Source organism: Mesoplodon bidens (genome assembly GCF_964165515.1).
Source record: "Mesoplodon bidens genome assembly, chromosome: 6".
Lineage (NCBI taxonomy): Eukaryota > Metazoa > Chordata > Mammalia > Artiodactyla > Ziphiidae > Mesoplodon > Mesoplodon bidens.
Genome location: NC_138162.1, coordinates 12,613,833 through 12,637,008, shown reverse-complemented (window position 1 = coordinate 12,637,008; position 23,176 = coordinate 12,613,833). Strand labels below are relative to the sequence as shown.

General features: G+C 40.7%; 2 protein-coding genes across 4 annotated transcripts in view; one reads left to right on the top strand and one right to left on the bottom strand.

Moving 5' to 3' along the window:
• Positions 1-588: 588 nt before the first annotated feature.
• On the bottom strand, positions 589-22,962 carry RBM18 (RNA binding motif protein 18). Of its 2 annotated transcripts, none has more exons than XM_081237329.1 (6): positions 22,871-22,962; positions 20,070-20,198; positions 13,111-13,284; positions 9,849-9,935; positions 8,061-8,146; positions 589-4,442 (listed from the first exon to the last, which is right to left on the bottom strand). In XM_081237329.1, the coding sequence occupies exons 2-6, from the start codon at positions 20,100-20,102 to the stop codon at positions 4,283-4,285; spliced, it is 540 nt and encodes a 179-aa protein (XP_081093455.1). In that variant the 5' UTR covers positions 20,103-20,198; positions 22,871-22,962; the 3' UTR covers positions 589-4,282. The 2 variants fall into 2 exon arrangements, with proteins under 2 accessions (XP_081093455.1, XP_081093454.1); XM_081237328.1 differs by having other exon boundaries at positions 13,111-13,237.
• MRRF (mitochondrial ribosome recycling factor) overlaps positions 22,901-23,176 on the top strand; it is a gene marked incomplete at its 5' end in the record, with an annotated part of 54,892 nt that continues 54,616 nt past the window's right edge. For both annotated transcript variants that reach the window (XM_081237326.1, XM_081237325.1), the window contains one exon: positions 22,901-23,091. In XM_081237326.1, coding sequence (XP_081093452.1) covers positions 22,901-23,091 — 191 coding nt within the window. The remainder of the gene's footprint in view (positions 23,092-23,176) is intronic.

The following is a 23,176-nucleotide window of genomic DNA, read 5'->3' as shown; positions in this document are numbered from 1 at the left end:
GAACGGAACTGACACCATTCTCTCGCCTCTGTGCTGCTTTTATTCTCTGCTTTTAACACCGGAACTGTTGACACTGCAAAGGTTTAGAAAGACATTTCCACAAATGGAATATACTTTAGAGCAGCGGTTGGCAAATATTTTCCATGAAGGGCCAGATGGTAAATATTTTAGGTTCTTTGAGCCATACAGTCTTTGTTGCACTAAACTCTGTAACTGTAGTGGGAAAACAGCCATGGACAATATGTAAATGAATGGACATGGCTATGTTCCAATACAACTTGTAGATACTGAAATTCAAAATTCATCTAATTTTCATGTGTCACAGAATAGTATTCTTGACTTTTTCCTCAACCATTTAAAAATGTAAAACCCATTCTTAGCTCTGTGGGCTGTATGAAGAGGGCACAGCCCAGTTTGCTGATGCAACGAACACCAGACTAGGATTCGACCTAACGTCTTCCGTTAACTACATGATCCTGGCCAAGTCACTTTGTCTCTCTGGGTTTGTGTTTTTTCCATCTGGACAGTGAGGGGGCTACTTGGGATGGCCTTTCAAGGTCCTTCAATTCTCAAGTACCACAATTCTGATTTTTCATCAACAAATATTTATTAAGCCTCTATACATACCTAGCATTGTTTTCAATGTTGGGGACAGGGCAGTGAATAGAATCCTGCTCCCATAGAACTTACATTCTAACGGAAAAAAAAGAAAAAGAAAAAGAGAGAAAATGAGTTTGTATATGATGTTGGGCAGTGATAAGGGCTATTTAGAAAATAAAGAAGGGGAAAAGGATTAGGAAGTGACAGGGCTGTGATTTTAGAAAGGGAGGTCAAGTAGCCTCTTGGACATTGACCTTTGAATGGAGACTTGAACAAATGAGGGAGTGTGGGCTCTGTGAGCAGCCAATGCCAAGGCCTCATGGTAGGAGCTCCCTGTATTCAAAGAATAGCAAGGCCAGTGTGGCTGGAGCACAGTGAACAAAAGGGATAAATATGCTGTAGGGTCAGGCAGGTTGTCAGCGACAGGTCGTTTAGGGCCTTCGGATTTAGGTCTTTGGATTTTATTCTAGGTGTGATGGAAAGCCCTTGAGAAGGGAATGGCACACTCAGATTTGGAAAGGATAGCTTTGGCTACTGTGGAGGCAGGGAGATAATTAGGAAGGTACTGCAACAGCCCAGGCAAGAGATGACAATGGTTTGAACAAAAATGGTAGCACTGAAACGTGGTGAAAGTGCTTGGATTCAAGATTTTTTGTTTTTTCAAGATGTATTTTGAAAGTAGACTTGGCAGGATTTGTTGGAGGACTGGGTAGGAGGAGCAGAAGAGAAAAAGAGAAATCAAGGAAAAATATGATGGAATCAAATCATATTTTAGGAACATATTGATTACATAAAGGAAATATTTAACATTAACTTGTAAGGTAAGAATTAATCCTATTCTTTTATATAGTAGTATTAAAAAAACACAGATGTACTTGGTGATTTAGAAATTAACTGTACATACCTTAATAGACAAGGGACAGCTCTAGAATATATGGTTTTAAAAACTTTGGCTGTTGATTTTTGATATGCTTTGAAGAATCTTTCCTCATGTGATTCTTTTCCCTAATACTGAGATGCCAATTATAGAAAATCAACAGGGTAGGGTTATAGTTTGCATTTGATAAAATAGGAGCTGAGATTAAGAAGATATTTCCCTCACTTCTTCACTCTTGTACAAATCAAAATTGTGACTTAATTTTAGCAAAACAGTAAACCAATAAATAATTTTAAAGTACAGGTAACTTCATAACAGTTGACCAAGTTAACAGTTACATTTTACAAGCCTTTCATCAAACCGCTTTCAGCATATTTATGACACACACATTTATTCTTTTGAAACCCCTACTTTGAAAGAGGGCCTAAGCACATTATCACACTTCAGGGGACTTCCATTAACAACTTCTTTTCAAATAGATTTATAGTGAGAACAGCTAGTCTCTTTTCTCATCTCTAACAGAAGTAGGCAGGCAGAAAAGGGGGACAGAACTGCCTCTGAGGTCTGAGAAGGCACTTAGAAACAGCACCCCGCCTGGACACACTGGCCCACGTCCTGAGGGGAAACAAGCCTCCCCGAGAGCCTTGGTCTTCACCGCAGGAGGTGGACGAGAGAAGACACAACCGCAGACACTGTCTTGCATTTATTCACACAGAGGAATAAGAATCGGTACAAATAACAAACATTGCTTTAAATACAAATAAATAGCTCTGGTTTCTAAAGGAAACAACTCTAGATAATTCAATGTTAAGTATTTTCTAAGTTCCTATTAAAAATAGAAGACATTTTGCATTAAATAAGTCCTACTCCACCATAACTCTCTGAGGACTTAAGGATAAAATGGTGAATTGTATGCTCTCAGAAGTCACCAGAAAAATGGGAGATAATGCTCCTACCTCCCTGACCTATCCCCCAAATGGAAAGAGAATTACTTGCATCTTAGACTGAGCTCATAAACGCAGGAAGTATTTAACATTTAAAGATATCTGAAAAGTTTTACCTTGGGAAAGGTGATAAGAATTTCTCTGAACCAGTTCTGTGAATTCTGAAGCCTCACTATGCTGCAGTTTTGGTTCAAGTGTCTTAAATTCATTTATGCTCATAGGAAGACTTAAGTTCCTATAATGAAGGCTTCCTCTTGCTAGGAAAAATGACGGTAAACAGTCTGTACTCACTAAGAGTGGCACGTTGGGTAACAAAATGATTTACCTGGTAAAGAAGCAATGGTGCTGCCCAATGAAACAGTCTGTCAACCTTGCACCAAAATGACCAACGAACACTGCTGACAGAAACACACTCCCAAATCTATTGATTTCTTTTTCTTTCTCTATTGTTATATTTAAAATGTTCACAGAGGCAAAAAATATCTGGGGAGAAGTAGGTTCTAAAAATGAAGAATCATTTTAAAGTCATGCAGTCTTTCAAGCCTTTAAAAACCACATAAAACATGAGGTCATTACAATCTCGGTGCCAGAGCAGTGCCTGCTCCATTGACTTTCTGTGTCCACTGCATGTCCCCACCTCACCCCACGTAAGAGAATTTGATTTCTTCTACTCAGACCTCTACACAATTATTCATAAATAATATGTTTGTTAGAGATCAATATAGCAATGTTTAAGTTTTCAAAGAAATTTTGCTTTTCTATTTAGATTGACCATGATACAATTCCAAATAGAACATCTTCATGCTATTAAAAACAATCTCATGCAATAAATGCAGTTTTAAAAGTCCCATATTAATAATGACGTTTGGTATTATAGAGGCAGGATTATTTAGATTCTTAAAAAATGATCCCAGTAGAAAAACTGGATTTCCAAACAGAACTTCCGTTGTGGTATAAAATGCTAAATTTCGGGGCTTCCCTGGTGGCGCAGTGGTTGAAAGTCCACCTGCCAATGCAGGGGACACGGATTTGTGCCCCAGTCTGGGAGGATCCCACATGCCGCAGAGCGGCTGGGCCCGTGAACCATGGCCGCTGAGCCTGCGCATCGGGAGCCTGTGCTCCGCAGTGGGAGGGGCCACAACAGTGAGAGGCCCACGTACCGCAAAAAAAAAAAAAAAAAAAAAAAAAAGCTAAATTTCGTTCTACAGTTTTGTCAATGCAAACAATTTTTTAAGATATACACCATGTTTTCCTAGTTGGGATTTTGAAACAATAAGCATAATTCTTAAACAAATTACCACAACATTTGCTCAAAGAAACAGCTCTTTTTGCCAAGAACCTTTTCTTTTAGTCCAGTTGGAGGGATTTCCATAGAGAATTCTGGAACAGCAGTTCTGAACATGATTCAAAAATCTCTCACTTCCCTCCCTGTCTTTTACTTCTTCTTTATGTTGTAAAGACACTTGAGTACAGAAAAATGTTTTGTTTGTTTTTTTTTAAGACGGATATTAATAACTTAAGTTTCCTGATTTAAATAGTAACATTTTTTATGCTTGCCTTTCTCTCTGGCACACTATATAATGTTTCTGGAGTTACAAATCCAAATAAACCAGCCAACTAGAGCATCCCAGTGTTCAAATCACAGTTTTGGATACAATCCTATTTATTCTGGATGATGCTCAATTCCACACATACTTCAGGGAAGAAACATCCATAAGAACATCCAAAGACGTTATGTTACCAAATTCTAACACGTGACTGTGCTCTGTCGGATAGGACCATTCACAGCTACAAGCACAAAGGCAGAGGATTTCAGGTGTGGAGACCAATTTGCTTTTGCTGTTATGGTAATTCATAACCATCATCTTCGAGATTTCCAAGCTGTTCTAGAATAAGGAGTAGTCCTTTTTTTATCTGGTGGCTTGAAGTAGGAATAAACAGGTGCTGCTGGATACTCTGCATCAGGGTTTTCTGCCATCATTTTCAGCTTTGCTTCAATGGCTTTTATCTTTGCAGTGACACTGGAAAAAGGACAGCAGAGGATCAGAGTGGGTATATTCAGAGAATACCTGTGTCTTTCATCTTCTTTGTGCCTCTTAAGCATATCAGAGTAGCAACAAGATACTCAAACACAAACATGCAAGCATTTCATAGAAAACACATATCAAGGGCTTCCCTGGTGGCGCGGTGGTTGAGAGTCCGCCTGCTGATGCAGGGGACACGGGTTCGTGCCCTGGTCCGGGAGGATCCCACATGCCGTGGAGCGGCTGGGCCCGTGAGCCACGGCCGCTGAGCCTGCATGTCCGGAGCCTGTGCTCCGCAACGGGAGAGGCCACAACAGTGAGAGGCCCGCGTACCGCAAAAAAAAAAAAAAAAAAAAAGAAAACACATATAAAAACAATTAATGTTCTCATTTTAGGAAAGAGATCAAGTCTGGTCCATCTATTAAGTTTTTTCTGTAAGACACTGTTAGAAGTACTTTGCATATTGCTACATTTAAACCTCAGACGCCAACACTGATCAGCACCTTAGTGTCTGTAGATAGTAGGCACTCAAAAATAATTTGTGTAGGAATTCAAAGCAGAGTCTGGAAGAGATGTGTACACTCATGTTCATGGTAGCATTGTTTTTTTCATGGTAGCATTATTCACAATAAACTGTGGAAGCAACCCAAGTGTCCATCGAAATATGAATGGATAAGCAAAATATGGTATATACATATGCTACAATGCGGATGAACCTGGAGGACATTACGCTAAGTTAAACAAACGTTAAAAAGTTAAATACTGTATGATTCCATTTACATGAGGTACTTAAATGAGTAGTCAAAATCACAGAGACACAAAGTGGAATGGTGGTTGCCAGGCACTTGGGGGAGGTGGGAATGGGGAGTTAATGTTTAATGGGTGTAGAGCTTCAGTTTTACAAGAGGAAAAGAATTATGGAGACAGATGGTGGTGCTGGTTGTAAATTATGAATGTATTTAATACCGTTGAACTGTACACTTAAAAATGGTTAAGATGGTAAATGCTATATTATGCATATTTTACCACAATTAGAAAAAATGGAAGAAATGATTCATGTACGTTATATTCTTCACTTTGCAGATAAAGAAAACAAGGCATAGAAAGGTTAACTTAGCTAGTGTTATACCGCTAGTGAGTGGCAGAGTTGAGATTTGAATACAATTGGACTCCAGAGCCATACTATGAGTTATTATACTGTACCACCTTCTGAATCACTAAATAATAATGGGAAAAAAATCCTGGAACTCCTACAAAGTCCCTGTTTACTGACAAATGTGTGTTTAGGCTATCATTTAGAGTGCTTACAATGAGCCAGGCAGTGGTCCAGCATTTTACTTATATTGTTTCTAATCCTTGCAACAATATTGCAAGGGTTTTGATCCACATTTTACAGATAAACAAATGCATAGAGGTGGGGATTCACCCAAGGTTCACACAGCTAAGAAATTGTGGAGCCAGGATTCAAGTCCAGTTTATCATCAAAGCCCTTGCTTTTTCCTCTCCATTAGGTTGGGAGCTGAGTAGCCATGTATTAGAGAGAAGGGGTGAGGAGACACTGCAGAAGTTGTGAGGAATTCCCTTCTGATCAAGGTCACTGCTATCCCTGGACCAGAATGCAAAGCACTTAGGCAGAGTATTTTTTGGCCCACGACTCCCTTTATTTTCCATTCTGATGCTGTCAATGGTCTACAGTCCAGGACAGAAACTTGGGAGGGAATGTGCACATGGCCTTTTAGAGATCCTCAAAAGGCGTACATCTGCACATACTCATGACTTTACATCGGCAACGTAAAATTAAAAAACTAAGTTGCAATAAAAAAGAACCCTGAGGTCTCACTGAGATGCATTCCAGCACCTTTTTCCATTAATGGAAAATTAACAGCCAACCATTCATTCTGTATGAGTCACAGGGAAAACAACCTTCTCTAATTAGGCATAGATGTTAATCGAAAGATGTAAACTGAGGTTCTCTGGATTAAAAAATAAATGGAAAACACTAGGCTAGATTATCTAGTAAAGAGAGCAAACAGTGAAAATAAGAAACTAAAGACATGTTCACTGTACCACGGAGATCACCAAGCATAGATGCAGTCGTCCCTTCCTAACAGGAGTTAGATTTATGAAAACCTCCATGAAACCAATCTGTAATCAAGGAGGTTTAATCTCATGGGGAAAATAGGATAGCCGAAGTAAGTTCCCAATGAATCTACAGAAGTCATTGGTTAGGGGGAAAAAAAATTGGGAGTATAAAATAAAGCAGCACGAAATTAAGAAATATCAATGATATTAGACAAATTAGTAACTATAAAATTAATTTTAATTTACCAATTTTATCCCTCCTGAAAACATTTCAGGATCACCTTCCCCTGCAGTTTAATGAGATGCTTGTACATCTGTTTTGTTTGGTGCAAATATACAGGAAAGTTGTTTTTTTTTTTTCCTGTCTGGCCCTCTGTCCGAATAGGCATCATTTTCCTGACTTTATGACATTGTTGATTTTTTTTCATTTTTATTGGGGTATAATTGATTTACAATATTGTGTTACTTTCAGGTGTACAGCAAAGTGAATCTGTTATACAAATATATATATATATATATATCCACTCTTTTTTAGATTCTTTCCCCATATAGACATGTTGATTTCTGATCCTTATGGAACACTGATGATCTTTCACATATCTTCTTCCCCTCCCCTGGAACAGGCTTTAGAACAGTAGTCCTGCATTTACAGCCTGGAGTTTCTTTAAAGCAGTAATTAAAAGACTGAATTTTTAAGTCCAGTAAACCTGTCTTTGAATCTGGACTCTGCTATCTGCTACCTGCGTGATCTTGGCCAAGATATTTTACCTCTCTAAACTTCAGTTTCCTCATTTGTAAAATGAGTACAACTGTACTTTTACCAGAATTTTTATAATTCAGCGACATACGGCATGTAAAGTGTTTAGCACAGAGCCTGCTTCACAGTGAGCTCAATAACTCCTGGCTTTTGTTATTGTTAACATTTCTCCCTAGGCTACGATGCAAAGTAAACCCCTCTACTGCTGCTCACCCATCTACTTAACTTCCGCTTTCTCTACTCAACCCTCAATTCCTTCTGTTTTGAATTAACTCCAAGGAAGGAAATGATAATTTGTACTTACTAGAACCAAAACTGTTATATTTGCTGAAATGGTAGATAAAATTAAAGTGCTACAAACCCAAATTGTGTATAAAGGAACTCATAGTTGGGGAGGAATTCGTGTATAATGACAAATGCTGAAGATAATCAAGGCCTTATTAAAATGCCTGTTCTTATGGCAAGGACTGAATCTACTTTACCTTTGTATTCCCAGTGCCAAGTATAATGGCAGGTACATGGTAAGTACACCCAGCCTCTTTTGAGTGTATGAATTCTGTAAATGGCTGGTACACACTCTTAGGGGTACGGGAGGAGGTGAAATGTATATATTCTGGAGACTAACTGAACACACTTCTCAGCGTGTCAAAAGTTAGTAGATTCCACTCTAAATTAAGAGTCCGAAGGTTTACTAGAACGGGAATGAAGCTTAGAATGAAGAGATGGCTCAAGCTCTTGCATACCTGCTTGCGTCTTCTTAGAGTACACTTTCTTACCTTAGGTTAGACTGGGTGGGCTCAGTGCTTGAGGATGGCTCAAGACTAATTGGAAGGACCTTATCATTCTTGTTATGATCGTATCTCTGCAAGTAAGAAAAAGGCAAATTACCTCACCTGGGCAGAAACCAGCCCTCTACTGCAGTGCATGTGCTCAGAAATCCTAATCCCATCGGTGTATCGTTAGATTATTTTTCGACAATCTTAGGACTGCTTTATGTTTAGAATTAATGTAGACGTCCAGACAGGTTTGGCCTAAAAGTTATAAACTGAGAAATTTAGAAGAGGCTTCCCATCTAGCCATTAGTCCTCCTTACTTGGTAGGGAAAGAATTTCAGCCTTTAGATTTACAGATGATACAGACACACAGCAGGATTGCCCTCTCACATTCTTACTCTGTCATACATCACCTCTTACAATATTTATTTTGCTTTATTCCAAGCACTTTACAATTTTGCTAGATTTTTGCAAAGTACCAACCATAACATTCAACTCTTAACAGATCTAAGTGGAGAAGAAAAGTAGTAACAGCTTTCAGCCACTGATATAGAAACCATTCTCCAGGAAGAGTAGTTTATTTGATGTCAGGTAATTATATACTTCTTTTAAAAGGTAAATACAATATTAAAGAGCAATCAGGAGCCTCTGGTCGAAAAGACGTGTAGGAGAAGAGAACTGCAGGGCACAGAGATTCTCAAATGAAAGACAGAACGAAGGATGATTTATTTCTCTTGCGTGTCTTTTCAATGAGATGCAGAATGAGAAAATGACAGCCAGTCTGGCAAATGAGACTTGATTTTCTTTTGAGTAAAAAAGCATTTGGTAATTCTCTTTGCTGTTTCTATTTTTAAGGCAATGGGTCCTAGAAATTGAGAAGGCTCTGTGATTACCTGGAATACTCATAAAGATCCAAAGGGTCTGAGCTCTGTTTTTCAGCTTGGACACTGAACTCAAATGTCTTATTTCTGTGACTCTTTACTGGGAAGCTTGTTGGGTACAGTCTCTGATCAAAACTCATGCTCATTTAGCTAAAGACTGAGGCTCCAAATCTAGTTGTCACAAATCTTTTTGCAGGCAGGTCTGTAAAGACCACACTGCAGGAGGAAAAGAATCAACTTTGGGGATTACTCCAGTGCACATACTTCACCTGTGCTGGCTGTAACAGAAGACTGTTCTTTTTTTTTTTTTTTTTTTAAAGTGGTTGTAGCTTTTCCAGTGCATTTTCCCAAAAGAACAACTAGGAGATGAACACGGCAGTTCACCACTGCTTGGGCCTTGGAGTCAATACAGACACTGCAAAGTCCCACAAATAACTCTTAAAATCTCTGGAGTAAGGAAATGTCAGTGCTTTAAGCACTCTTACAAACTACCCATTTCGCAAGCATTTAGAATAAACAATTTAAACTCTCCAAAGAACTGAGAGGCTGGGAAGAGTCTAAAAATGCCTAAAGCAACTAATTTTAAAAATAAATACATTTTTTCCTCCAAAGAACAACCCCCACCAAAAAAATGATAGAGGTCTGAGTATACATATCAGTCACATGGAAGAATCAATCAAAACCAGAATCTGTGGGTATGCGGAGAGAAACGACGAAGGAACTTAATCCCTCCTGAGATGTTTCTCAAAAGAAAAATCTGGCAACACACATGGTAAATACAAGTAGGAGACCAGAGTATGACTGTTCCAGATGTGCAGAGGCTTGGATGCAAATGGGCAAGTGGACAACTGTCTTTCGGAAGATTCATTTAGGATGAGCTGATGCTGTCTTTCTAGCCTGTTAGACTTACCTTCACTTGCGCGTGTGCCCATCGCACCACCAGCTTCTTAGACAGAGCCAGCTTGCCATTAAGACACTGGATGGCTTGTTCTGCTTCCTGTTCAGGAAAGGGATTAATGTTAGTCAAAGATTCAAATGCCTCACCAGCTTTGATGGCTGAATTTCTAACTGTTTTGTTAAACAAGGGGCAAAGGGTTTACAAGAAAAAAAAAAGGCAGAATAGTAAAAAGGGTATGAGTTTTTGCAATCTCAGTCAAACAAAAATTCAAATCCTGGCTCTGCCACTTACTGGCAGTGTAATATTTAGCAGGTCAGTTAATCTCTCTGGATATTATCTTTTTCACCTGTAAAATATGGACATTGCTTGTTCCTCAGTGGTTGTGAGGAGTCAAAGACCACATGTAGAGCATGGAGCATATGGTAAGCACTCAACCAACGGCAGCTTATTAGCTGACCATTGTGTTGCCTATTGGGTGATACTTTTCTACATACTTCTGTTAGTTAGAGTAGCACCTACTATGTCAAGAAACTGTACTCCCCCAGGGACTCTGAAACTATATCCTGGACTAGGGCTTATACTCCCTGAATCCAAAGTGAGAAACAGTAATGGCTTCAAAGGATATGGGAATGAAGGAAACCAGGCCGGAAAAAGCAGGAGTGAGTCAAAGAGACTATGAGCAAGGTACCTCTGTGGGCTAATCTCTGCACCTGGTTTTCAGAGCCACAACTTCCCTGACCCTCTCCCCATCAGATATAGGAGCAACGAGGTTGAAAGGAATTCCTGAGGCTGGGTAATAGGCACTCTAGGACATTCCCAGGAAGCCTGGCTGTACTTTTCCATCCTGCCAAGCCTTCTCTGCTCCATTTGTATCCATGAGGCATTCGGCCAAGTGTAACCCACGTTTACTGGGAGTGAAGAAGCCCTTAAGGAACAGGAAGAGGAACAAGGAGAGTCTGAGGCTCAGTGTAGGACATTCCAGTCTGGTTTTCCCAATGACTCTCTTATTCCTCTGGATCCTGCCGGCATGACATTCAACAAATACCTGAGTACCTACTATGTGTCAAGTGTTCACCACTGGCATCCTTGCCTCACTATGGCACGCAAAGTTAGGACAGATGAGACATTTTATTCTTTTTTTTTTTTTTTTTTTTTTTTGTGGTACGCGGGCCTCTCACTGTTGTGGCCTCTGCTGCTGCGGAGCACAGGCTGTGGACGCACAGGCTCAGTGGCCATGGCTCACGGGCTCAGGCGCTCTGTGGCATGTGGGATCTTCCCGGACCGGGGCGCGAACCCATGTCCCCTGCATCGGCAGGTGGACTCTCAACCACTGCGCCACCAGGGAAGCCCGAGACATTTTATTCTTAAGTTTCACTTAGTGAATTAGAGTTTACGTGACACTCTCCATTAATTCTGTAGCATCAACAGTCCTAAGATGCCAGCAGGTGATAAATGTTTTAAAAAATAATTTCCCGTCTCTGTAACTTGTTTCAAAATTCATGTATCCAACAATATTATTAAATGCCAAATGTGTTTTCATATAAACCCTCACCTATTCTCTCAACTTCCTAAAAGGTAAGGAGGGTGTGTGTTTTTAATCCCCATTTTTAGATGAAAACTGAGGTCAAAATAAGTTAGAGAGACTTGCCCAAAGTTAATAAACAAAAGAGTCAGAAATAACAGGCTTTGTGACTTCGAGTTTAGTGTCTTTAAACTGGCACCTGTCCTCAACATGACCACTGATTTTAGCTGTCTGTAAGAATCCTCAACGTGCTCTATCATTAGGAAAGGATAAAGTATTTTAAAATGCTAACTATATAGAGCACATTTTCAGTTCCCTCAAAACAAACCTTGAACAATTAGAACAATAATGAATCACTTACTGCCTATCACGTTTGCAAAAATTAGGGGAAATTAAAAAAAAAAATCCCCAGAACTGGTAAGGACAAATGACACTCTCAGTTTCAGAACATACTGACACATCACTTCTTGACGGCAATTTGGCAGTCATATTACAAAAAAAAATTGTAGCCTATGTGACACCACTCCATTTCCATGAATATAGTAAATATGTACATAGAGCTAAAGAGATGTTCACTGCACTGCTGACACATGTGGAGATTAGTTAAGTAAATTACCATATGTTCACAGAATAAAATATTATGCAGTCATCAAAGATGACACTGGTTAGTTTTTAAACTGAGGTCTAAATAATAAAATGTATTATAGATATAGATCAGTGAATTTTTACATACATCTACAGCTACACCAGTGAAACCACAATATGATACAGAATGTTATCTTGATGTGTATTAGATGACAGAAAAAATTTTAATTTTCCTTCAGTGGTAAATAGGATATATGATTCTGTTTCTGTGTTATAAGCTGCACATGTTTTTTTTTTTAATTGTGTACATGTGTTTGTGTGCGCGCGTGTGTGTATGTGTGTATGAATGTGAAGAAAGAAGAAGGGACTACAAAGATATACAACTAAATATTAAAAACTGATTATTTCTGGGTTTTAGGCTAATAAATTAAATTACTTATCTATATTTTCATCTGTAAGAAACAGGTATCACTTTTACAGTAAGAAAAACATCCAAATACAATTATTATTAATAAAACAATAACTAGGCAATGTTCTCACACATAACTAATAAAGTTATAGAGCTATAAGCACTGTCCCCATATTTAATAACATTCAAATTCAATTCCTTTATCAATGCATGTCCCCTCCAAGGACTAAATTTTAATACGGATCCATGGATACATCATGGTTGAAGCTGGAGGTTCTCTTTCTCTGTATAAATTCAAATTTGTCCACATTTATTCTGAGACATTGAGAAGAAGGATACATTTTTAAGAAATAAAAATAAAAGAGTTTGTGGGCGGCTCACCACAGACAGGGAGGGCTTCTGCACCACGGGACAAAACTACTGAAAGAAAAGGAGGCTTTGTTGGCCAGCCAATAAAGGAACAAACAAAAGAGAACAGGGAGGGGCATGTCCATGTGCTTAACGTGGGCATCCCAAAGCATCTGGACAGAAAAGTAGGTCAGCTGCCTGAGACTGCCAGCCTGGGGAGGGTAGACCTTGAAAGCTGTTCACTAATTCAGTTGTTTACCGAGGATCTCCTTTAGGACTCAGAGCACAGCACACAGAGATGAATCAGACATGGCTCCTGCCCACAAGGAACCACTATTCTAGTAGTCAAGAGGGATGCACAGATAATTATGAGAGTATAAGTACTGGGAAAGGGGGAGAAGTTCAATTACCTGCTTAGTTTCAAAGTTAACGAAACAGTACCCTCGAGGCTGTCCCTCCAAAGCACCTGACTTGTGGAAGAGGAAGTCGAACTGCTTCACCGTGCCAAACTTCTGCAGGAGCTTGAGGAGGTGGTATCTATGGAGAAAGAACAGCCCCTGAGACACTCTGGGAATTTGGTCAGCCTGCGAGATAAAAGCAGGAGATAATTTACCCCAGTGATAAAATCTCACATCACTGCCCCCTGCCTTCCTCCAAACTGCCGTGTTTGTTAGTTTATTTGGCAAACAGAGTTGTTTGCCTCTATTTGGAATGGGAAGTAGAATTGTCATGGCTATGTGTCTGTCCAACACAAAAATACCAAACAAAAAAACCACACCTAACAAACAGCTGTCTGGCCCACAAGCACCGTTGGTTTTTCTTTTGGAGAACAGCTCAAAAATAGTGTCGATTTATTTATTTTCAATTTCTTGGCAATGAAATAGTATTTGTGAATAACTACAACTCCATCAGAAACACACACCCACACTCCAAATGCAAAAGCCAACCCTACCTCAAAAATAAACAAAGTAACACATATACATTCACACAAACAAAAAAACAATCCTGGAAGACTTCCCCATTAGCTTTCACAGTTAATCATTAGCCCCAAATTGCACTTGAGACAAATTCTGCCAAAAGCCAAACCACAGCTAGTGGCACTTCCATAAGTGCTTGAGAGTTTCCATCCCTGATGTGACCGAATGACAGGACCACGTGGAACCGCAACGTGACGGAGGCTGGTCTCACACAGGCAGGGGAACCTGGCCGGTCCTATAAATCACCCCACTGCAGGTAACTACCCAACCTCAGTTGCTTCAATACGATTTATGCTCTGGAGTGTGGCTGAATAAAGAATCTAGCTGGCCAAGGAAGGCATTTACTCCCGACAGGAGGTTTATCCCAAGCTCTAGCTTGCCACTCTGCCCCTCACCCTCTTCTTGGATTCCTTTCCCTAAAACTTACTTGGTTTCTATAGAGCTTTTAAGTTATTCAAACAGATGTGGCCTTAACAGGTTGCTGTGGCCAATCTCAATTCCGACTTCCTGTCATCTGATGTAAGGGTGAGACAAACCAACAGCTCTCCCGTTTCCTTTTCCTTTGGCCTTCCTCCTGGCATCCTCCACGCTATTCAAATGGAGTCAAGGCTTTCTCTAAACAATGCTGTCCCTGTGATACTAAAAAGGTATCAGCCCACATGCTAAATCTGTTATTACTGGGAATTCTACCCCACAGGGAGTCAGTAAAGCTGTCTTTACAGCCACATTTATATTCACATTGTTTTCTAGGAGAAAACTCATCAAGATTTTATTCTTGAGTAAGAATCTCCTTTGGGAGGCAGAAAGATATGAAATGGATCATAAGCTACACTAAATTTGAGACTAATGCACATCAACAAGCAAGCCCATTATCCTGGATCAGGTCCTGACACAGTGGAGCAAGGAAGACATAACACAGGTCTTATACCGGGGCAGGGTGCAAGGATCCCAAGGCATACAGTGGATATTAATCTGGTCTTTAGATCTGTTTTGAAAGAAAAAACAACCATAACCCTCTAGTTTCCAAACTCTCAAATCCTATCACGATACCTCAACTGCTGGTGAGAATGAATGAGGTGATTCTTCAGGGGAAAGGGAGACACCTAAAGTACAAATTTCTGGTTTTACTTGGTTTTCTGAATATGCTTACAGCAAGGGTGGGTCTCTCAAGTGCACAGATGGGCTAGAAGAATCTCTCTCAGGGTCTTTAATTCACAGCTGCATCTTCCACTTACTGTACCCATTCAAACCTCAACACTGCACCAGTTGCCATAAATGGTGGGTCATATCTGTTTTTAAAAAAACAACCTAAGGGCTACTGTGGGCCGGTCATCTTTTCATTAACTCCATTCTGCTTAATAGCAGGAAGGTAAGGCGATCGGCATTTCCTAGGAAATGAATTTTAATTTACTCAGGGAAAAAAAAAAAAAAAAACTCCGACAGATTATTCTTTGAAAAGCTAACAAATGCGTTCTGCCCGAGAAGTGCGACCTTAAGATTCCAGGAACATCTGCTTAGGTCCGTGTCTTTCAACTTCTCCAGGATTTCTTTCCTTGTTTGATAATTTCTTGAAATTATCGGAACACCGAAACAAAAGGAATGAAATGTTTACTATTTTGCTTCCTGGAGATGGAGACTGCAAGCTCTGATAGTGAAAAAAGCCTGGAGAATCTTGCTTTCACATCTGCAAGCACTTTCATCTGCTGCTGAAGTATGGGAGAGCTCGCTACTCATCAGAGCCTTGCTTCACTTAATGAAATGTGGGCCCTGCAGCCTTCGGGAGCCGGAGAATTAGTCCACCAGTCCCATACATACTTCTGCAACATAATTAGTGTTTTCTGTAATGGGTCTTTAAAATGGCCTTCCTGCCTAATGGCACAGAGGGAATTAGTCTATATGAATTAGATTAGGTTAAGACAGACACCTACAAATGTGTCAAGTATTGTAGTATCAGGCACTTGGACTATCCAAATGAATACAACTAAGTCTCTGTCTGCAAAGACCTGACATTCTGGTTCGAGGAGAAAGAGATGTAATCAAACAATTTTAAAAGTGTGAAGCTTGCACACAGAGGTATGTACGTGAGGACACAGATGAAGAGGACCAACTAGGCAGGGAAGGTGGCAGTTAGTGAATACCCTGTGTAAAGACATAAAGGTGACAAAGACTGATCCAACGGCAGACAGTGGGGGCTCTTAGACAGTAAGAGAAGAGGCTGAAAGGCAGGCAGGGGACAGGTTGGGAAAGATGTTGTGTGCAAGAGGGAATTTTAATGTGATGCTGTAGGTACTGGGAAGCCAATGAAATGACATTTAAGATTATTTTTAATGCACAATTTGTTTTAGAGAAAATTTTTTTCATAAACTTACAGAAATTATTATGTGGTGGGAAATTATTATATGTTTTTAAATGGTCTTACTTTGTTTCAAATTTTAAAAAGCAAATAGTAAATGCTGTTTTATGCAAACCAAAGCATGAGAAGCAGCACACGTCATGGAGGAAAAACAAGGAATGGGCTGAGAGAGAAGCGGGCGTGTCTTCAGGGGGAAACATTCTGTTCTTACATGCTCATGCATTTATAATCCCTTGAGTTTAGCTCTGAAAGTCTACATTAGAAGGACATTCCCACCCAGGTGGCTCTCCATTGCTTTTAAGTTTACTTAATAACGCCAGGCCTGACCTCCTCCTGTCCACAAACTATGCCTCTTTCCACCTATTCCGCTGGCCTGTGTGGACATGATTCTTTTCCATTTCTCAGGCAAGAAACGTCAGGATCATCTTTAGCTCTCCACTCCTCTTAAGTCACCTTCTTTATCTCGCTGACTCCACCCAGTGGCCTCCAAGCTCACTGTCTCTCTCTAGGTGATATTAATGGCAGGTCCGCAGCTAATCTTCATCTTCAGTCTTTGCCCCTCCTATTCATCCTAAATACTGATGTCTGATTTTCCTACTAAAACATCATTTTCATGATGTTGGTCTCCCGCCAAACACCCACGAGTCTCTTCTACGTGAAATTCAAACTCGTCTGAATAAATTTTATAGATCCTGTCTTAATCTGATAGCATTCTCTCTCTCCAACTGCTATTTTCATTATCGTTTAGTATTCAACCTCCCCTTTAGTCAAAAAGGTCTTCCCGATATTCGACTCATCCGTAACAATACTCCTTATTCCTACTTATATTCCTTTATTTATGATTCACCCTCCATCCAGAATGTTCTTTCTTTTAGAATTTCTACTGGCTTTGTCCTCTCTCATGCTTCTCCTTATGCATAACGCAGTGGCTATTAATTTGGCTTTCTATACAGCACATTTAATATTTAAAAAAGAAAGCAGTATTAACCCTCTCAGAAGAAACCATGGTATGGAAAATAGATGTCTAAAGACATTAATTTGTTCAGCTCCTCTATTGAAGGCACTAGTAATGATATTTAAAGTTGTTGTTTTTACTCTTACAGTTAGACTGGGTCCCATAACATTTAAAGGAAGTCCTTACAATGAAAAATTTAGAATAGAATACTTTAGGTTATGACTGTCCAGTTACAGGGGTTGTTAGAATATTTGTGCAAAGAGCCCTCTATTAGGTGCCAGGAACTTAGTCCTATCATTAACTACTTAAGTGAACTGAGTCAACTCCCTCTACCTTTCTTTACTTATAAAGTTGGGAAATGTTGTCTGTTCTACCTGCCTCACAAGACTGTTGCAAGCTTAAATAAGAGGAACTAATGAACTATTAGAGCTAGGAGACATTTCCAGAGCATTTAGTTGAACAGTCTCACTTTATAGGTAAGAATTATGAGATACAACATAGTTGAGAGGAATCCAAATATAGTGGAAAGAACATAGGCTTGGAATCTGCTACCTCCACAAATAAGAGTATGTCATCATTCCCTTAAATCCAGATCTCTAAGATCTATTTAGTTATACAGATATTCCTGGCATGTAACATGGTCCTAAAATGGTCAGTATTGCAACTACAAAGTGAACAGAGTACCAGGGTGCTAGACAGTCGGTCAGCAATGCGTATTCTGTTGAGAAGAGGCTGATGGACATCCTACTATAACTTGAACACAACTCAGATTAGTACCAGGCACACACGCACATAAGATGAATAGAATTATTATAAAATAAACTTTGAAAAACTGAGTGGAAAAGGTTTTCTTCTTTAAAAAACTTTTGTCAAGAGTCATTAGAACTTTAGAGGTTTGGATTCAAATAATATTTTCTGAGATTGGACTATAGCTGGGTACCACATGTTCACACAAGTTTCATCATGCAGCCCTTCAATGTTTGGGAATGACTGTATTTTAATAATTAGTCTAGGTCCGTCGTTACCTACATCTTGAAAGGAACAGGATCTAGAAGTTTATGTATTTCAAAAACTTGGAAGAAAATCACATATTTCTACAAGATGAGACCTACCTTACTATAATGTTAGGTTTCTTTGCTGTAATTAAGTAAATTAAATGAAGTAACACTATGCATTTCATGCTAACCATAAGCTACAATTGGTAGTTATGTCATTAAGAAGGTATTTAATAAATCAGTTTGTTTATCGAGAAAATATTTTAAGACAAGGAATCCATAGATGAAATACAGTAGAAATGATCTCTGGTAATACAGAGGAGGGAAGTCACAGGTGGAGCCAGCAAGGCCCTGATCTGTAGTCTAGTACTGGATGTCCACCTTTGTCCTGGTATGAGAAGAGCAGAGATACCAGTGGGAGAGTTTTCGATTCAATGTTCCTGTTAATGCTCTAACTAAAGAAAACGTTCACATACTCCCACTTATGACATAAACTGAGGTGGCAGATGCCCATTTGAACCTTCCTGTCAAGCAGCAGGATACAATTATAACAAGAGTATCATTACAGGGAACCGCAGCTGAAACAATGAACATTGTTTCCACACTCCAGATTTCCATTCAGACAAGAAGAGGTGGGAATGGAAACCACTCTTGGAAGCATCCTCTCACAGCCTGGGTTTTAGATGATGGAAACAGCTTCTCTGTTTAATTCCCTCATTAACTGAGAGCTCGGGCAGGTTCACACATTCATCCTCAAAGCCGTAAGCCATAAAGAGAGCCGAAATAAATGCACAGTCTATATTTAAGGGCCCTCGTGACCAAGGTAACATAATTAGGGGGCAACACACCTTAAATACCATCATAATTTCTAGAAGGACCCAACAGTGTCTACACTTAGCCAATTTGAGCCTGAGCAGGTTTAAGCAACTGAACATTCTGTCATGATCCTGATATGTTAGTTTACATCTCTTTCCTCTCTCAGAATCCCAACTCCGTTATACACCTCCTCTCACCCCAGACTGCAACAAGCAGATTCCCTTGTTTCCTCTCTCCTTGCTTTTAACACTATTCCACAGGGAGTAACTTCTAGGACTGAGGCTGTAACCCATGCTTGCTTTAAGTGTTGACCCCAAACGGCTCAATCCACTCACGCTTGGCTATCCTGCCACCAACCACCACCTGCCCCTACCAAACGACTGGGGGAAGGAAAAACCTCTCAATTCTCTCTGCTAAGAAATTTCACTCCACTAAGGAAAGAGTGGGGAGTCAAGACAATTCAATGAGCTTTGTCACCATGGACAAGGCACTTCTATCTCTTGGGCTTCAGTTTCCTCTGCTGTAGGATAAAACAGCTGGAATATATCAGAGTCCTTCAAGGGTGCTCCACGAGTCCTATAAGTGATTGCCAAAGAAAGGGTGACTGCGGCCCAAAGGCACTGGGTACACCTTGTCCTCCCTTTAATCAGAGCAACTCTGAGCTTTTATTTTATACCTAGGTTCTGTACTTTAATAAGACAAGGCTCCTCAGATTTAGAAACTTTGAAAACTGCCTAGCATGGCACTTGGCACAGAGTAGGCACTCAAATCATTTAATGAATGAATGAAAACCAAAGTTACTGGGGTATCTCTAAGATTCCTTCTGACTTTCCTTGGTTCCATGGCTGCTTAACATGAATTAGAGTCAAGTGGTACCTCTCTGCCTTTTTGTGAAAATACTGATACTTCTTCTGCTTGTTCCTTCATTTTGGGGAACGAAAGTATGCCCATGGCTGGTTTTAGGAAATAATTTCCTAGTCACTGGGTACAAGGATTCGAAAGAGTTGAAAATTAGGAGAACATCTTAGGCAAGCAGGAAAAACAAGTAATATGTGGTTTAAAGGGTATCCAAGTCCGTGTCTATGCAGTAGAAGGTCCAAATGTAAGAAAAATGACAAGATGACAGGCTAAAACAACATATTCCCTTCAAAGATAATTAAAACGTAAATAAAAGGGCCAAAATATAGCCTATATCCCTTGAAAATTCTTCTGAACATCCTCACCACAAGCACCCCAATTTTGTAGGTAATGAATTAAAATATATTAGACTCACTCTGTGATTTTGGGGTCCAGGTTGCCAATCCATAACCGGTGCCCCTCCTGTAGGGAACCCTCTGAAAGGATGGATGCATTCTCCAGGGGAAGAGTTTTGGTTTCTGCTTCCATCAATCTCTACGAAATACTAAAGGAAATGTGAACATTCAGACAGGAAAGGAGCAACATGTTGTGAACATGAGACTTCAAATTCAATTCAACAAACATTTATTCAAGGAGGGCATGCCCTGGGCAGTCCTTCAAAGGCTTCAGTTATTCCACAAACAGGGCCCCAGCACCAGTTCCCTTGGGACAGCTCCTCCAGCAGCCAGAGAGCAAAAGCTTCCATTTAAGGTGAAAGGGGTGTGGTTCTGTGTGTAGAAACTAGTGTTTCTCTTCTGAAGCCAGAGGCTGACTGGGCAGGAGGCCAAAGTCTCTACTACTACATGGTACTCCAATTCAACAACCGTCACCCAAAGTAAGCCTTGGAAACCACCAGAAAGTGAGTCTTAATGACACTTAAGGGTATGGGTGGGGAAGAACAATAATAAGTAATCAATTAGCTATTATCATGTCTAATATTTTGGGAGACACTGGGAAGAAGAGACTAACTTGCTCCGTAGTTATTCCAGTTCCATTATTTACTAGTTCTGTAACGGTGGGCAAGTTACTTAACCACTCTGTGTCTCAGTTTCCTCATTTGTAAAATGGGGATAATAAAGAGCTATGCAGATTCACTGAGTTAATACACCAAAAACATGAAGAACAATAAATGCATGGCACCTAAGAAGCATTCAATTAATGTTAGCTTAAACTATTACCAACTTAGGTCCTGAAATGTTTCATCTCACAGCCACAAAAGGAGGATGAGGGTTACGATGCAGACAGTAACGTAAAGACCAAAAACCTTGCGGTCAGAAGGCCTGGTTTCAAATTTTGGCATTTCCATTGGAAGTCACTTCACTCTTAGCTTCAGTCTCCTCACCTCTACATAATAAACCTTGCCCTGCTTATAACTCAGAGTTGCTGAGAAGACCAAAAATGACACAACAGATGTAAAATAAAGCTTTAATGTATGATGTGGTAGAGGAAGAAAAATAAAAGGGCTGGGAAGATGGCAGGCTGTGACAGACTTTAGAACTCCCTGCTAGAGAAAACATGTCCTGTAAAACCAGAAGTGCCTCCGAGATCAGTGTTGCAGGAACTGTGTCTTAGTAACAACAGCTGACATACTGAACACTGCCATTACCTCTTATTCAACTCAGCACAGCTTATACAGGCTAGCACACAGCAGCCCCTAAGGTGATTGTTTGTTAAATGTGTTTATCTACCTCCACACATGAGGGTATTTTTCTTCCTCTCTCATTCACATGTTCAATCTGTTCCATAATGTGAGACAAGCAACTAATAACTGCTAAGCCCTGGGCAATGTGCTGAAAATAGAGAGATGAACAAGCCATAGCTCTTGCTCCTACTTCCTGGGAGAAAGGTAAAACAGGCATAAAAAGAATCCCAGGTGTGGAAACTGGAGAGGAGAAATACTTTGTCTTTCCCTTCTACTTACAGATCATTCATTCAAAAAATTTTTATAGAACCTCTATTTTCCAGGCAGTGTGTAGGTACTGGGGACAGAGCAGTGAACAAGCAAGGTCTCTGCCCTCTGGATGCTTATACTTGGAAGAGGGGCAGGACAAGACAAAAGCAAAATAAATAATCAAGATGTAATTTGTGATAAGTGCTGCAAACACAGTTAAGCAAGGGGATTTGACAAAGTCTAGGGATGGGCTACTTTAGAATTAGTGGAAAGGGAAGACCTATAGGAGATGACATTTGAGATGAGACTTGAATGATAAAATCTTCTGATACTCATGCCAACAGGAAATAGTATCACACGAGGGAGCCATTTTTAGTGGGAAGAGTGCAGGATATGGGGCCAAAAGAGAGGCACTCAAATCCTGGCTTTTGCACCCAGTTATTTTGTGACTTTAGAAAGTCATGATTGCCCCTTAAGTGTCCCCTCCTCAGAAAAGCTTTCCCTAATAGAGCACAGCATCCTGTTAGTCTCTATGACAGCTACCTGTTTCTTTACACATAATACCAGCTCAATGTATCACATACTATTTTATCTTCTGTTTCCCTCACTAGAATGTAAGTTACTGGAGGGCAGGGCCTTACCCATTTTGATGATTCTATTCCCCGCACTTAGTACACTGCCTAGCTCCTGGTTGGTACTCAGTATTTACTGAATGAATGAATGAAACAAGCCACTTCCCCACTCGGAGCCTCAGTTTCTTCCTCCTTTCTACAAAGGGCATAATTATCCCTATCTCAAGGGTTATTATGAGGCTTAAATATGACAATACACGTGACAGCTCGGCACAGCACTTCTTGAGGAACGGTAAAGTGTGGTAAGTGATTAAGATGCCATATGACAATCAAAATCCTTTGGGTTCGCAATGGCGACAACCTCTTATAGTCACAGAATTCACAAAACGCTCCCGCCCACACCCCCTCCCCCGCTGAGCTACAACGACCCTGGAAGCCACGAACAGTCATTTGGGGAAACTGAGGAGCAGAGAAGCAGGCGCTTGTTCCTAAAAGCTAAGGGTAACGGTGGGGTCAAGCCTGGAATCCCGGCTTTCCGATCCCTGGCCGCGAATTCCCAGATGCGATGGGTCATTACTCGGATTGTTATTTCCGGGCCAGGAGCGGGACAATCCGGGGCGGGGCCTGAAAAGCCGTCTCTCTAGGGCAGCCTCCTCTGGGAGTCCCTCGCGGGGCCGGCGCTAAAATGCAGAGGCGCGTCGCGGCCGGACTCACCTCGTCACCTCGGCGTAGTCCCCTCGGCTCATGCCCCCAAAGCAAGCCCCGACTCCGCGGTCAGACAGCCCTCTAGACGCGTCCACCTCAGCGCCGCCAGCTGCCAGGCCGCCCGTGACGCACTACGCCTGCGCCGCCGCCCCGCCCCGTGACGTCAAGACGCCGCGACGCCGCCGTCGCTGCGGTCGTGCGAGTCTTCCTAGTAGACTGGGCGCTAGCTGGTGAGTGGCCTCGGCACGGCCTCGAGGCGCGCGCGGGGCTCGGGTGCCAGAGATCTCTACTCAAGGACCTCTGGGGGACTGAACA

Coding starts and splice junctions, on each gene's coding strand:
- RBM18 (XM_081237328.1), bottom strand. CDS start 20,182: ATGGAAGCAGAAACCAAAACTCTTCCCCTGGAGAATGCATCCATCCTT. Junction 9,936..13,110: donor TTAACTTTGAAACTAAGCAG/GTAATTGAACTT, acceptor TTTCCTGAACAG/GAAGCAGAACAAGCCATCCA. Junction 4,443..8,060: donor CCCACCCAGTCTAACCTAAG/GTAAGAAAGTGT, acceptor TCCTTTTTCCAG/TGTCACTGCAAAGATAAAAG.